At 41.8% G+C, this 15194-nt stretch overlaps 1 protein-coding gene across 1 annotated transcript in view; it reads right to left on the reverse strand.

Annotated features, from left to right (window-relative positions):
• The window catches only part of LOC125378212 (homeodomain-only protein-like), a 32347-nt gene extending 17969 nt beyond the window's left edge, over positions 1-14378 (reverse strand). Inside the window, exon 1 of the mRNA XM_048393239.1 lies at positions 13749-14378. Coding sequence (XP_048249196.1) covers positions 13749-13940 — 192 coding nt within the window. The 5' untranslated portion in view covers positions 13941-14378. The remainder of the gene's footprint in view (positions 1-13748) is intronic.
• Between the last annotated feature and the right edge of the window lie 816 nt (positions 14379-15194).

Below are 15194 nucleotides of genomic sequence, written 5' to 3' on the forward strand. Positions count from 1 at the left end.
CCAATTATATCCTCGATAGATGAATGCTTGAAAAATCACTCACAACAAAGAAGCAAATTATTTGAAGGTGTCTATCCTGAGGCCTACAGTGGAAAAAAACGTATCCTTCTGCATGCAAGGTTGAAAAAATACGTCTATTTCTTAGAAAACGGAAGAATGTCCTGAAAACGGAAGAAAACGGATTATGACTATAATCTCGGCTCAATATTCCCAAAGTAGTCATCCCTCTTGCGAAAATCCCTTGTAGAAAATTAAAGATTTGGTGTAAATATACGGTTCTGTTTGTCTAATCGATGCAATGCCAACGTGCTCCGTTCACAAATCAATTAAATTAAAGACAGTTTACCATTAATAATTCATGTTCAAAGACGCACCCACTGAATGGGTCGCGAAGCATGTCCTCGTGCAATGGAAACGGTCTCTGCCAATATCCTTACTACTAGCTTGTCGAACCTGTTCAGAGCCATGAAATCAGAACTGAGTGCCACTCTCACGTTTGCATCGCTTGTGGTCAATAATGTTAAACATTTCTTTTCACCCTCGATTATCCAGTGTATCACATCCCAATTCTATTACCATACCTACCCTGCGCCTATTCACAAACAATTTCGTGCCGGAAGTGACGTCACCCTCCCCATACCTCTTATTACACATTGTTTGCGTCGTTTCATACTAATCGGACTTAAAACGAAGCTATGGTATGGCTATGGTCAGTATGCTGTGTCTGAGTGGGGTATTCATGTCAAACTGCGGCATGGTATCTCAGCGGGCTAGCCCTATAAATCGGCATCAGTCCGGACTAGTACAAGCAGCCACACACACACACACACGTGCATGCACGTCGCTATATAAGTGCAATAATCTTGGACGCGACGTTAAACCCCATTTCACCTCACCCGTTCTTGTGGGATGGTAAGCTTCAATAGTAATACCCCGTTCACATGCGCCTCTATACATATGTGTGTATATGTGCATACATGTGTAGAAATACATACGGGAGTACACTTGTCATGTGAACGCGTTTACTCATGTGTGTATATTTACACGGGAGCAAATTTGCATCATGTCTGGAGCAGGTGCAAATGTAAATGTACAATTGCACTGTATGTATTTGTTGCAATGTCAACGTTTATGTCAACGTAAGAGGATGATCTAATTGATATCTGTTCTTTTGTCAACACCAAACAAATTATCAACAGTTGCCAACGTTTATGCGTTTATACAGAGTTGAGCGGACAGTGTTTTCTTTTGGTTTCAAGGAGTCAAAGGTTTTCGGTGAAGTAACTCTCTTCTCATTCAACTTTGATTGGAAAACAACCTGCTTTGTGTTGAAAGTCGTGAACAGACTTACGGATATGTGTGCCTTACACAATTTACATACTTTATTTACACACCTAAGATGCTTTTCATGTGAGCGCATAGTAAATTTACATAAACGCACGTATGTATACTTACACATGTGTACAAGTACTTACGTTAGTAACTATTGTGCATGTGAACGGGGAATAAGTGGTGACCATACACTGCAACTGTTTACATGTGTTTGTTGTCTCAGTGCTTGAGCCACTCTGTTGTAGATTTAGTATGCAGTGAGGCCCAGATAGTGGTATTGTTCGTTGAGAGTCAGTACTTCAAGTGCAGTTTTACTACCAGGTTAATGGTCACGGGCATCGCGCTCTGTCGCTAGGCTGAAGGAGACGTAGATAAGAAACATTTCAGTTTGTTTTTTGTGTCTAGGCCTGACAAAGAATGTCTTGTTGAACCTCTCTTGTGCAGAAGGCGTGGAAATACCAATTGTGGGCGTAGCTTCTTTTGTGATATCTTATAACGTTACACGTTAATTTGTTTTGGTGTTTTTCTTATTTATGATACAAGTCTGAAATAGCATCTTTGCATGTACATCTTTCTTGAAATATCCAACTTTAAGACGTTATTAGGCGTTATCTCGCAAACATGTAACTTCAATTCGAATTTTTTTTATTAGAATCAGTTTTAAATATATATTATTCTAATTCGAAAAAATGTATTGGAGTACTGGAATCCCATATATGCTTACAGAGATAATAAAGCTCATTAATATATAATTCACTTGAAGCCGAACAAATATCAGCTAACTTATTTAAACCTGTTTCCAATCTTGATAACTTCTTCACAAAGAGCATCTACATGTAAATAAAAAAGCGTGACTTTTTAAAGAACATTGTTTCCTTGAATGAATATTAAAACTTTCGACACTGAGGCAAAGGTGTGTATTTCAGAATGGCATTGTCACTTTTTTGTAACTAGTAATGGTCTTTTTTCTTCACAAACCATCTGGCTTCCCGTTACGTTCATCTGTCACCTTACACTGTGCTGTCACTGCAAACAGGAGCTTTAATGCTGACATTATGCTGTAACATGACTGTGAGCGTATACATGTTCATGTGATGCTGAAATAACATCAGGTTGCAACCATCGTTCTCCTGCTTTGATTGAAACGTGCCAAATTTGTGTCGGGATGTCATTGACAGACGTGCTTGTCAGCGTATGTGCACACGTGTGAGTGTGAGTGTGTGTGTGTGTGTGTGTGTGTGTGTGTCTGTGTGTGTCTGTGTGTGTCTGTGTGTCTGTGTGGTTTAACGTCGCGTTAAAGATCATCGGACTTACATTGCGACGTGCATGCACGAACGTGTGGGTGTGCGTGCGTGCGTGCGTGCGTGCGTGCGTGTGTATGTGTCCTTGTGCGTGCGTGCATGTGTGTGTTTTTGTGTGAGTGTGTTTGTGTGTAAGTATGTGTGTGTGTTGGTGTGTGTATGTGTTAGTGTATATGTTTTATTGTGTGTTATAATACAGTAAACTACAGTTATGACGAACTTAAAGGGAGGACTAATTCTAGTTCGTTATAAGCATGTTTACACCATATTTACAGCCAGTTGCCAGGACAAAAAAACCGAGTTCGTTATATCCGACAGTTCGTTATACGCGTGTTCATTATAAACGTAGTTTACTGTATATATAGTGTGTGCATGTGTTTATGTGTGTGTATCTGTCTGCGTATGTAATAGTGTGTGTGTGTGTGTGTGTTTGTATATGTGTATGTGTGTTTGTATCTGTGTGTGTGCGTGTGTGTGTAAAAGGGGAGTTCTGGCTCTGTGACGGGCGATGTTGGACGTTAATCATTCTGCCATTTCACTACTGGTTTGGCTGACCCAGATACGACTATTTACAGACTGTCGTGATAAGCTGATCGTAGCTAGGTTCTGTTGCGTTGCGTAAAAAAATGTTCTGCTAAGACAACGTCACGCCTTTAGATTCATTCTCACCCAAACTGCCAGTTACCGTCTTCGTTCCACAAAGCGTCCTCAGCCCTTGACTTGTGTCTAGGGAGATACGGCAGTCGTAACGCTATGGACGCTTTGTGGATCCGGTCCAGTACAGTTGAACAATCAAACAACAAGTATTGCAAAACAAGCCACATTATGCTACACCATATCTCATTGCTATTCCCGTCCGTCTAATCGCAGTGCGTGCATATCGTTTGAAGTCCGTGCCTTGTATTGAAGCAAGGGCATGCCTTGAAGCACATACCATAACGTTGTAGTGTCGTTCGTGCTTGCCCATGCCGCCCTACAGGAATACCCAAGTGGAATTGTAGCGTAACGGCGCGTGGGAGGGACCACTAGCCCATTAGTGTTTGTCGAGGTGAGGGAGGGGGGATGGGGGTGGGGGGGGGGGGGGGGGGTGGGGGGGTGGGTGGGGGGGGGGGGGTATAAACGTGAGAGAAGGGTCTGTTTTACATTTGCCAAGAATGTTTAGAATCGATCTCTGCCTTATCTAATCAACGATTGTGTCCTGCCTCGAATAACGTCATCAAGAATATTTACGCTCATATCAGAGCGAGCTGTCAATGATAAAATCTGGGCTTGACAAACAAGTGATGGAGTGATAGAGCAAAGATCCACATCATCGGGGCACTAGCCTGGCCACTCCTCTACAGTAGGTTCTTACGACCACCATGGGGCACTGGGACCCTTGTCTTCACTGTAATCCCCACTGTGTCCGAACTATCAACTGTTGAATTATTTAAGATGAAGTTACCTTTGTGTCAAGACCCTAGAAGTAAATATGTCTGTCTGGTATCTCAAGGTTTCAACCTATTGCAAACTCCTTACGATCCCGTTTCAAATGTACATTAGTATTCTATTCACGTGCATATTTGTACAAAGACTTGCGACAATCTTGACACTAAGATAGCTTTGTGAGACGGCCCTACGGTGACCCCTCCTTCGATTTCTAACATCCACATAGATATCATGCAATAAAAATACGATTTACGTTCCTTATCCCGGAGACTCTGCCTTGACATTATAATCCGACATACAGACAGTCTTAACCCGGAAATCTCCATATGAGACGCGGAGTGATCTTCATTCCCCTGTTGTCATTGCTTGTCGGTGGATTATACTGGACTACGAAACTGTGACTTCTTTGTGCCTCTGGTTAAACATACCCTTATAGCATCGATATCGGAAAGTACTGTAGTGTTTTAATCAAATTTACACAATTATGTCATAATATTGTTTTTAATTGAAGGAATATCAATGAATTAAGAAATAATAAATATCTAAACGCGCAGAGGCCTCGAGGGTAGTTGATGGTACGTACAGAGAGATCATTATACACTGGAAACCCATATAGATAAGGGTTCGACGGCCAAGGCTTCGATTCTCAATTTGGATAAATACTGTGACGCCATTTCTAATGTTCCACGTGATAGTGCTCGAATATTGCTGAAAGCGGCGTAAAATCAAACCCACGCACTCACTCACTCGACAGAAACTCGTTCACTTGTCGCGAGATTAGAGAAAAATCAACGATGAACTTTGATCTCCCCAGGTTTAAACCACTAGTCCGAAATACGCTGCATGTGAGATCAAAGCGTTGATGCTTAGAACCTGATTGTATGCTGAACTTCGCAACGGCTTCCCACATACTAAAGTTGCGTCTATTCAATTCCCCGAAAACACCGTCTTAGTTTCACATAACGTTTTAAGTCTACGTAGTAATTAACAAGATAATCTGATGCGTGACGTTTCCGATGGTTTATTGACAAATGATTGGCAGCTATGTACATGAGACTTCCGCGTACATTGTTGACTGTACCGCCCACCTGACTCTATAGAGAATTGAGCCTGTGCCAGCGTACAGTATGATGTAAGACAAGCATGACCGTGGGAAGTGACGCAAAGTGACAATGGTGACTATAATTAGCACAACTGTCAACAAGGGAAATTTACCACGTGGTTGCAATTCCCCTGGGACTGTGAAGGACAAAGGCACCACAAATGTCAGACTAAATTTGTTGCATTTAACACAATATGTTATAACACGTGACTACGTGGAAACGCATCAACCCATATAAGCCACATATCGTCACACGTCAGATTTGAGACGCTAACGCCATTTCGACTGAAGGGTTGTGAATAATATTTCATTCATGTTTTAAATACAGGCTATTTTAGGTTATTTTATAATTGTTGAATATGTATTTGTGCAAAAATGACCAGGAAGTGAGTCATCCCACTGAGACGTGTACAGTTGTACATTTACATGCGGTCTATGACGCATCTATGCTTTATCATGATCTATTCTAACGGAACACGTTTGAGTTCTTTCCTACTCCCTCTCTTCATTCAGTACCGTATATCTATAAATCTTAACTTTCTCACATACTCCTAAAGAACTTACATCGCTTTCGTATTTGCGGACCCGCCCCAGTTCCCGCTACCAGTAGTAAATCCCTCCTTATTCCCGACACGTTTTGTCAACACTTGACTGACCTCCCTGGTCTCGTGCTTTGGCTGTATACACATATATCTACCTGTGTCCAATGGAAGGGCTAAATGTCCTTGGACACATGTGTGTCAGGTGGTCAGTGGATTCGCAGGTAGACATGCCTGTTCAGGTGTACCAATTAAAGGGGAATCGTTTCATGTACTTAGTCTTATAGAAACACCTCGTTTGTTGATGGGTAAGGAATGTTAGCATGTCAGCACTTTCCCTGTAGAACAAATATTGACCATAATTCCGTTTTACGCGTCATTGGGGTCATATAACACATTGTGACATACAAATATCCATAATGAACACTTTGTATATGTGTTTTGTAACTTTACAATAAATAAATACGGGGCAAGTATGCAACCGTGTTTGACCCCATTTCTAAGGAATTTCAACACTGAGGCTACGGTCGTGCTATATAAAGCTAATATTATGCTAACAAACAGCCGTAATGTTATACTCCACAATTCCACCCGTGTATGCTGTAGTAACTTCAATATTCAGTTTACCCGGATGTATATGACTACACATTACGATATGTTAATCGTCAGATTTGTTACAACAAAAACAATACACAATTCAGTGAAAGCATGACATTTATCATATGTACACATTAAAAATCATACAACAACAAATTACCACATGAAACTATAACACAAATGTTAAAATTATTCCGACATGACGGCTATTTCTTTTTATGGTCGCGCCAAATGACCTACATACCATCGGGCCGGTTAAGTGACTTTCTCATTGAGTCGGTTTCAGATGAAATAAACGTGCTTTGATTCTGGTAAGTCGGGTCAGTTGGATGAGATTGTACACGGGGATATCAAAGGAGAGTTGATACTGTGTTGATTAGATAAATGACCTATTTTCGCAATGAGTAAGACAATTTCAAGACAGCAAGACCATTGTTCTCTCTGGAAACATACCTGTATGTGCAGCACGATCTGGGCATGGTTGAGATCACGTACCATAGAGGTCTCATATAGCATTAAGAGTTCCATTATATTATTGCCCAAGACATGAGATATATGATTATATATCATTTTTATTTGAGAGGTGAGGTGAAGTGGGGTTTAACGTCGCGTCCAAGATTATTGCACTTACATAGCGACCTGCATGCACTTGTGTATGTTAGTCCTGCACCATGACTGCCGAATATATTTATTTAATGAAAAAACACAATCTAGAAGCGTATACAAAAGCAAGTCTAGCCAGCTCCAGCTAGCTCTATTCCACATGAAATCAGCATTGGGAAATTTAAAAAAAAATTAGATTCAAGAAGGATATTGTGTAAAATAAGATTTTATAGACTAAATATTAGACTAAATGTTTTATAGTGCTAGCCCTCTGAGATACCATGACGCTTAAGATGGATACCTCACTCAGACACAATAGACTCCGAGGCAACCAGTCCTTGTTTATCCCCTTGATGCCGAGCACCAGGCAACGCAACCACAAGTACCATCTTTGTCCGTCTTTTCGTTTGACTCGGTCAGGAATTATAGTACCCGATGCTAACGTATAACGTATACTTTCAAGTTACAACACCTATAATATTTATACGTACAGATATTATTTTGTGTGTGTGAGTGAGTGAGTGAGTGAGTGAGTGAGTGAGTGAGTGAGTGAGTGAGTGAGTGTGTGTGTGTGTGTGTGTGTGTGTGTGTGTGTGTGTGTGTGTGTGTGTGTGTGTGTGTGTGTGTGTGTGTGTGTGTGTGTGTGTGTGTGTGTGTGTGTGTGTGTGTGTGTGTGTGTGTGCGTGTGTGTGGCTGCTTGTACTAGTCTGAACTGATGCCGCCTTACAGTGCAAGCCCACTGAGATACCATGCCGCAGTTTAACATGACCACCCCACTCAGACACAGCATACAGACTCCGAGCCGATCAGTCCTTGTTTTAGCCCCTTAATGTCGAGCGCCAGGCACGTCTATTGGTATGACGCGGCCGGGGATCGAACCCCGGGCGGACGTTCTACCACTGGACCACTGAGGCGGTCTATATTTGTAATATTCATTTTTTCAAATGTATCATTTGCCTTCAACTATATCACGTCACCCAAAACATATTCCCGTCAGAAACAGACATCAGTATCTGAAACCATGAGTAGCGCCCCTTGCAGTCGAGGCACAGTGACACGCTATCAGCTAAATCGCAGACCCTAATGAGGAATCTAGTCAGCGTGTTATCTTATTAGCTGAATTGTTCTGTAATTGTCCACGAAATACCATCTAATCACTGTGGTAATATTCGCATTCTTAAATAATATGGGGGCATGGTCGGCTTAGTCGTCTAAAGCGCTGTGCAGAGTTGCGTCCCTTGGGCACGCCAGAAACCTATGATTGTGGGTTCGAATCCCGATTCGCCCCGATTAAGTTTCTAGGTTTGTCAGCATCATACCGAAGTGGTAAACGTCTGAGATCTGCATGACTTCTGGCTTTCCTCCCACATTAAGCTGACACGCCGTGATATAACTGGAATACTGTTAAAAGCGTCGTTTAACCCAACTCACTCACTCATTCTTAAATAGTATCACAGATATTAGGTGATTATTGACATTATCGCAAATTTTCGGTGGTTTATCAAGGTACGTATATAACACCACACCAAAATATGCACGGCATATAAGTGTATTATTCCTGGTACAGCACAGTGAATCTATGAGCATATGTCTTTATCTAGACATTGACATTCATAATAGTCTGTCTTATGGCCAACAACTTCAAATACAATCTTAATGATTGAGTATTGTTTTACATCGCTAGTAGCTATATTCAATCAATATCAAGACGGGAGAATGGACATTGGACCCATGTTGGAATCGAACCCGTTTTTTTGCCGTGACGAGCGAATGCATTATCTACTAGACTAGCCAACTGAACAGTGAGCCCCATTCTGCACGATCATTGGAACATAAACTGGTACATATAAGCTACTTGTTCACTATACAACTTATTAATCCAGAAACCTGCTAATACGAACGACCGTATCAAACCGTCCAGGTTGATATGCCATCCACTGTACTATCAGGCTAATGAGCCATTTCTCCAAACAGTGAAACCCAGCCACTCCGGACTGTAAATTATTCCCAGTGAAATCGTCCTGGTCATCAAATAGCCGTATTAACGAGGGGGAGGCGGGGTCCGGATTTAAAAGGTTTGACTAAATTAGCGTAACCTCAAGGGTCAACACGGGATTCACATACTCCCGAACGCACCCATTCACCGCTAGAGTGACTATGAAACAGACTACCACAGCCCTGGTTTATTTCTGCACCTAATATACATATACAACTGTGCGACTAACCTTCATTACTTTTGTGGATATATTCATATCACTACAGCGCGGCAGATAGTAAGCCGAGCACATGTCACTGTTGACAGCAGCAGACACCGAGCGCTGTGATATATACATGTCCTACAACTGACGTATTTCATGGTATATAAGCCCAGCCCTGGTGAGTCACTTGTCCTCCAGTACCCATCGACTACTATAGGTGCTATTGCACAAGGCCTTTGTCACTTGTACCCGGTACCCATCGACTACTATAGATAGCTATTGTCCAAGGCCCTTGTCACTTGTACCCGGTACCCACCGACTACTATAGGAGGCTATTGTACAAGGCCTTTGTCACTTGTACCCAGTACCCACAGACTACTATAGGTAGCTATTGTACAAGGCCTTTGTCACTTGTACCCAGTACCCACAGACTACTATAGGTAGCTATTGTACAAGGCCCTTGTCACTTGTACCCAGTACCCACAGACTACTATAGATAGCTATCGTACAAGGCCTTTGTCACTTGTACCCAGTACCCACAGACTACTATAGATAGCTATTGCACAAGGCCTTTGTCACTTGTCCCCAGTACCCACAGACTACTATAGGTAGCTATTGTACAAGGCCTTTGTCACTTGTACCCAGTACCCACAGACTACTATAGATAGCTATTGTACAAGGCCTTTGTCACTTGTCCCCAGTACCCATCGACTACTATAGATAGCTATTGTACAAGGCCTTTGTCACTTGTACCCACTACCCACCGAATACTTTAGATAGCTATTGTACAAGGCCTTTGTCACTTGTACCCACTACCCACCGACTTCTATAGGTAGCTATTGTACAAGGCCTTTGTCACTTGTACCCAGTACCCACCGACTTCTATAGGTAGCTATTGTACAAGGCCTTTGTCACTTGTCCCCAGTACCCATCGACTACTATAGATAGCTATTGTACATGGCCTTTGTCACTTGTACCCACTACCCACCGAATACTTTAGATAGCTATTGTACAAGGCCTTTGTCACTTGTACCAAGTACCCACAGACTACTATAGGAGGCTATTGTACAAGGCCTTTGTCACTTGTCCCAAGTACCCACAGACTACTATAGGTAGCTATTGTACAAGGCCTTTGTCACTTGTACCAAGTACCCACAGACTACTATAGGTAGCTATTGTACAAGGCCCTTGTCACTTGTCCCAAGTACCCACAGACTACTTTAGGAACCTATTGCACAAGGCTTTTATCACTTGTACCCAGTACCCACCGTCTACTATAGGAGGCTATTGTACAAGGCCTTTGTCACTTGTCCCCAGTACCCACCGACTACTATAGGTAGCTATTGTACAACGCCTTCGTCACTTGTACCCAGTACCCACCGACTACTATAGGTAGCTATTGTACAACGCCTTCGTCACTTGTACCCAGTACCCACCGACTACTATAGGTAGCTATTGTACAACGCCTTCGTCACTTGTACCCAGTACCCACCGACTACTATAGATAGCTATTGTACAAGGCCTTCGTCACCTGTACCCAGTACCCACCGACTACTTTAGGAGGCTATTGCACAAGGCCTTTATCACTTGTACCCAGTACCCACCGACTACTATAGATAGCTGTTTTACAACGCCTTTGTCACTTGTACCCAGTACTCACAGACTACTATAGGAGGATATTTACAAGGCCTTTATCACTTGGCCTCTTGAGATTAAGCGGCTGGTTAAAAAATACATTTCAGTGTAATGTGTCAGTGCATTGTTACTGCATTCGTAACAATTGACTTGTCAGACAGCGAAGACGCTTTGGGTAACTTCAAGTACACAGGCCTAAATTATTGCTATCTGAGTTGTTTTTATTTATGCATAAACATATGTGCATAGGCTTACCCCAGAATTGTCTACGCAATGTACATCTTGAGACATAGTAGCACGGGTCGTTACCATGTTATAACACAAGCTAAGCATGAAGTAACGTCCTCCATAACATCACATCAACATATGTATATAATATACTAATAATGCACTAGATGCATTGTACAATATTGTAAAGCATATCATGGTTTCAAGATGTCGACAATTTCTGTTACATCCTCATGCAGAGTATCGCTAACACCTGTAGCATCGGTTGTGTTACAATGACTAGTGTGTGTGTGTTGTGTTTAGTTAATCGGTTCCGTGTTTTTTTCGATTGTTCGGCCGATGACAGGTGACATTAATACCCCTAAAGCATTGGTATATTTACTGAGAACAGTGAACCCCCGTTAACCCGAACCCCGTTAGATGGGAATCTCCCACAGACAATTACCGTAGGCATCGTCTACGTATATACAATAGACCTTACCAGGTATTTGGTAATACAAGTGAGTGAGTTTTGTTTTACGCCGCGTTTAGCAATATTCCAGCAATATCACGGCGGGGGACACCAGAAATGAGCTTCACAAATTGTTACCATGTCGGGAATCAAGCCCGGGTCTTCGGCGTGACGAGCGAACGCTTTGACCACTAGGCTACCCGATCGCACCTTGTTAATCCAAAACAGTGTTTAATCAGTACGAAATAACTGTCCCAATTACTGTTGTTTCAAAGTTTCAGTCTGTAAAATATAATAACATGTATGTCAGAAAGAATTTTGTATTTTCTTTTTGGTTATTGAACGCCGCACTCAGTAATATTCCACTTTTATGACGGTCTGTAAATAATCGAATCTGGATCAGATAATCAAGTGGTTAACATCATGAGCGTCGATCTACGCAACTGAGATAACATGCACGAACCAATTCAGCGAGTCTGACCACCCGATCCCGTTAGTCGTCTCTTACGAAAGGTATTGGTTGTTGAAGACCAATTGCAACCCGGATAGTCACAGGGGAGATATGAAATTGACATCTACTTCATCAAATGTCAACGCATGACGGGCATGCATGTAGCATGTACATTACACAACCTGCACAGCAGTGACACCAGGGTAATGTACATGTATCCCGTCAGTTCCAGACACTGAAACAAGCGATTGTTGTAACTGTTGCGGGGTATGGACGAGTGTACCTGGTATCCAGCAGCGGAACACAATGCTGAGGTCCGCCTGCAGTATATTACATAACATCGTCATGTTAAACTCATGAACCGTGTTTGTTGGTGATTGACATTTGATGTAAGTGGTCCAGAGATTACCTAATTATTGACGCTATTGTGCATTGCCAAATGTTTATTCAGTTATGTAACCATAGGAAAATATGACGTAAAATCACATTCACTCACTCATCCCTACTAATTAAATGTGAGTGAGTGAGTTTGATTTTACGCCGCTATTAGCAATATTCCACCAATATCACGGCGGGGGACACCACAAATGGGCTTCATACATTGTACCCATGTGAAGAGCGAACGCTCGGTGTGACGAGCGAACGCTTTAACCACTAGCTACCCGATCGTGCAAAGTCATTTGTACCAGAATAAAAGTTGCATCAGGACAAATGTTACACTGAACAAGATTTTATCACAATAAAATTACGTTTTATATATTCCGTGGATGTAAATTGGAGAAGGTAAGATTAAATCCGCCACACATACATTGTGATTGATTTATGAAGATTATTGGTGACTAGGCACCTGTGCCCCCTACCTATCTCGCTTGTGCTGCATTTGTACTTCCTCATTGCTTGTTATTTGCATATATCCTTCTCGGGGTTGTCTATTTCACCGAGTTCCAGGTCTAAACGTTTATTGATTATAAGAAATCTATCTGGGTTATTTTTAAGTGGTCACTTGTCTGGAGATCTGATTTCCAAGTTAGCGGTGAATGTTTGACAACAGCATTAGTTATAAGCTAGGCGGTGGCTTTGATCAGCTGTCATTTGTAGGTAACACTGTAGATTTCAATCAATCAACTGTCACTAGTGTAAACATGGCGACAACATGCACGGACAACAATATTTTATATGGATAGAACTAACACGAATAAATAATACCAACAACTGCAGGCGGTATTCATAGAATAGGTCTTTGCAGGCCCTACACTATTAGCTATCGGTGACACGTGTTGAAGTGCTTTAACCAGCTTTTTCTCAAGCGCTCGCCGGCTAACAATTCAGTTTTACACACAAACGAACAGCGATTTCGAGAGCTTGCTTGCTTCTATACTATAAGTAGGGCACTCTGACACGGTAGACATCGGTGATAAATAGCGTAAGGCAAACACGGTGGCGATCAGTGGTGATCGCTTTAATATTTTGCTCATCCATGCTTACTCGTCATGTTTAATGTCCCATAACCGATTCAAAACGAGATTGTAGATTGTCTATATGGCTGTATCATTGTAAACTTCACCCTCGCGGGATCGTACTTGTTTAGTTGATCTATTGAAGATAAGTAAACAAATTGAATTGTATCTGCATTGTTACTCTAACCATCATTATTCTTATATGCTTTTTTTAATCATAATTGGCATTTCACAATAAAATCACTTCATTATTATTATCACTATCATTATTATCATTGTTGTTGTTATTATCATCACTATTATAATTATTATTATTGTTGTTGTTGTTACTACTACCACTACCACTACTACTACTACTATTATTATTATTATTATTGTTGTTGTTACTACTACTATTATTATTATTATTATTATTATTATTCTTACCTTGACTTGCTCCTCATCTAATCCGACCTCAGCAGCGATTAAGGTCACATCTAAGTCCGAGGGATTCCGATTTTGACGGAAATTCGCCTCTAGTTTTTTATGCTGTTCACTTCCTATCTTCGGCAGGAGGTGGGACGGAGAGAGGTGGGCTTGTATTCCGGCCATGTCACTGTACATCACGTTGGTGGTCATCACAGCCGGTCAGTCTCTGACAACGCTGGACGCCGTCGCCTTCTGTCGGCACTGACAACACACCGAGGAATGACCAAATCAGCTGCTCGTTGAATGACACTGCACGAACTGCGTTAAACGTTGCAGCAAGCAAGGTGTATTAAATATCAATGAGAGAGAGTTGCCCCACTAAAGCAACGAGTCCTGTTAGTCGCTATTTCCTTGCTTCGCTCACACACTCTCTCTGTGCCGGTTCTTTTCTTGTCTACCTCGCGACTGTGGTGATTGTATATATAAATCGGCCGGCCAGTCAGTCAGCCAGTCGCTCGTGATACGATACCGCAAAGACCTCTATATCACAAACACTGTCAAAGGCTCCTTGTCAGCGCGGAAGCTGTATCGGACTCGCTGTAAGACCCTGTGACGTCTTTTGTTGATATCAGTAGCGTTGTTGGCTCTTCTAGGCAATTAATATTGATTAGATATTGATTCAAATTAGATCCAATCGGCGCGCCCTGTTCTTCAACACGTGACTATTATCGATTGACTATACGTCATGGAGGATATAAATAGTAACAAGGCTATTGTGTGCGGTATGCGACGAATACCAATAGCATGAACGCACGTGGGTTGGATTTTAAATCTCTATGAATACTTATAATAACTGGGAAGTAAATGAGGGCAAGCGAAATGTCAAAGTCATGGTTTATATCAAATATTATTTTAACTTACTTCCCTGGTGCCAATTAAAATAATACATCCACTTATATTTTAAGAGATGCAGTGGTACAATAATCACATTCTGTTCAATTTTGAGATGAAAATATTATTTGTCACATCTCCCAAGACAAAATTCTGTTTGTATTAGATACAAGCTGTAGTAATAAACTCACTTCGCAAATTAGATACGTGGGCGTAAAATTGGTTGTTTCTATTCTGAGAGCGCGTATGTACACTGTTGATCAATCAGTGGTAAATAGACCCATGAAGATCCGGCTTAGAATAGGTCTCCAGCAACCCATGCTTGCCGTAAAAGGCGACTATGCTTGTTGTGAGAGGGGCAACTAACGGGATCGGGTGGTCAGGCTCGATGACTTGGTTGATGCATGTCATCGTATCCCAACTGCGTGGATCGATGCTCATGATGTCAATCACTGGATTGTCTGGCCTAGACACGATTATTTACAGACCACCGTCATATAGCTGGAATATTGGTGAGTGCGGCGTTAAACAACAAACAACACAAATCAGTAGCAAATATATGCGCGTTAGACC

The sequence above is a fragment of the Haliotis rufescens genome, unplaced genomic scaffold (assembly GCF_023055435.1).
Source record: "Haliotis rufescens isolate VD_foot unplaced genomic scaffold, xgHalRufe1.0.p SCAF_12, whole genome shotgun sequence".
In the NCBI taxonomy this organism is placed as follows: Eukaryota; Metazoa; Mollusca; class Gastropoda; order Lepetellida; family Haliotidae; genus Haliotis; species Haliotis rufescens.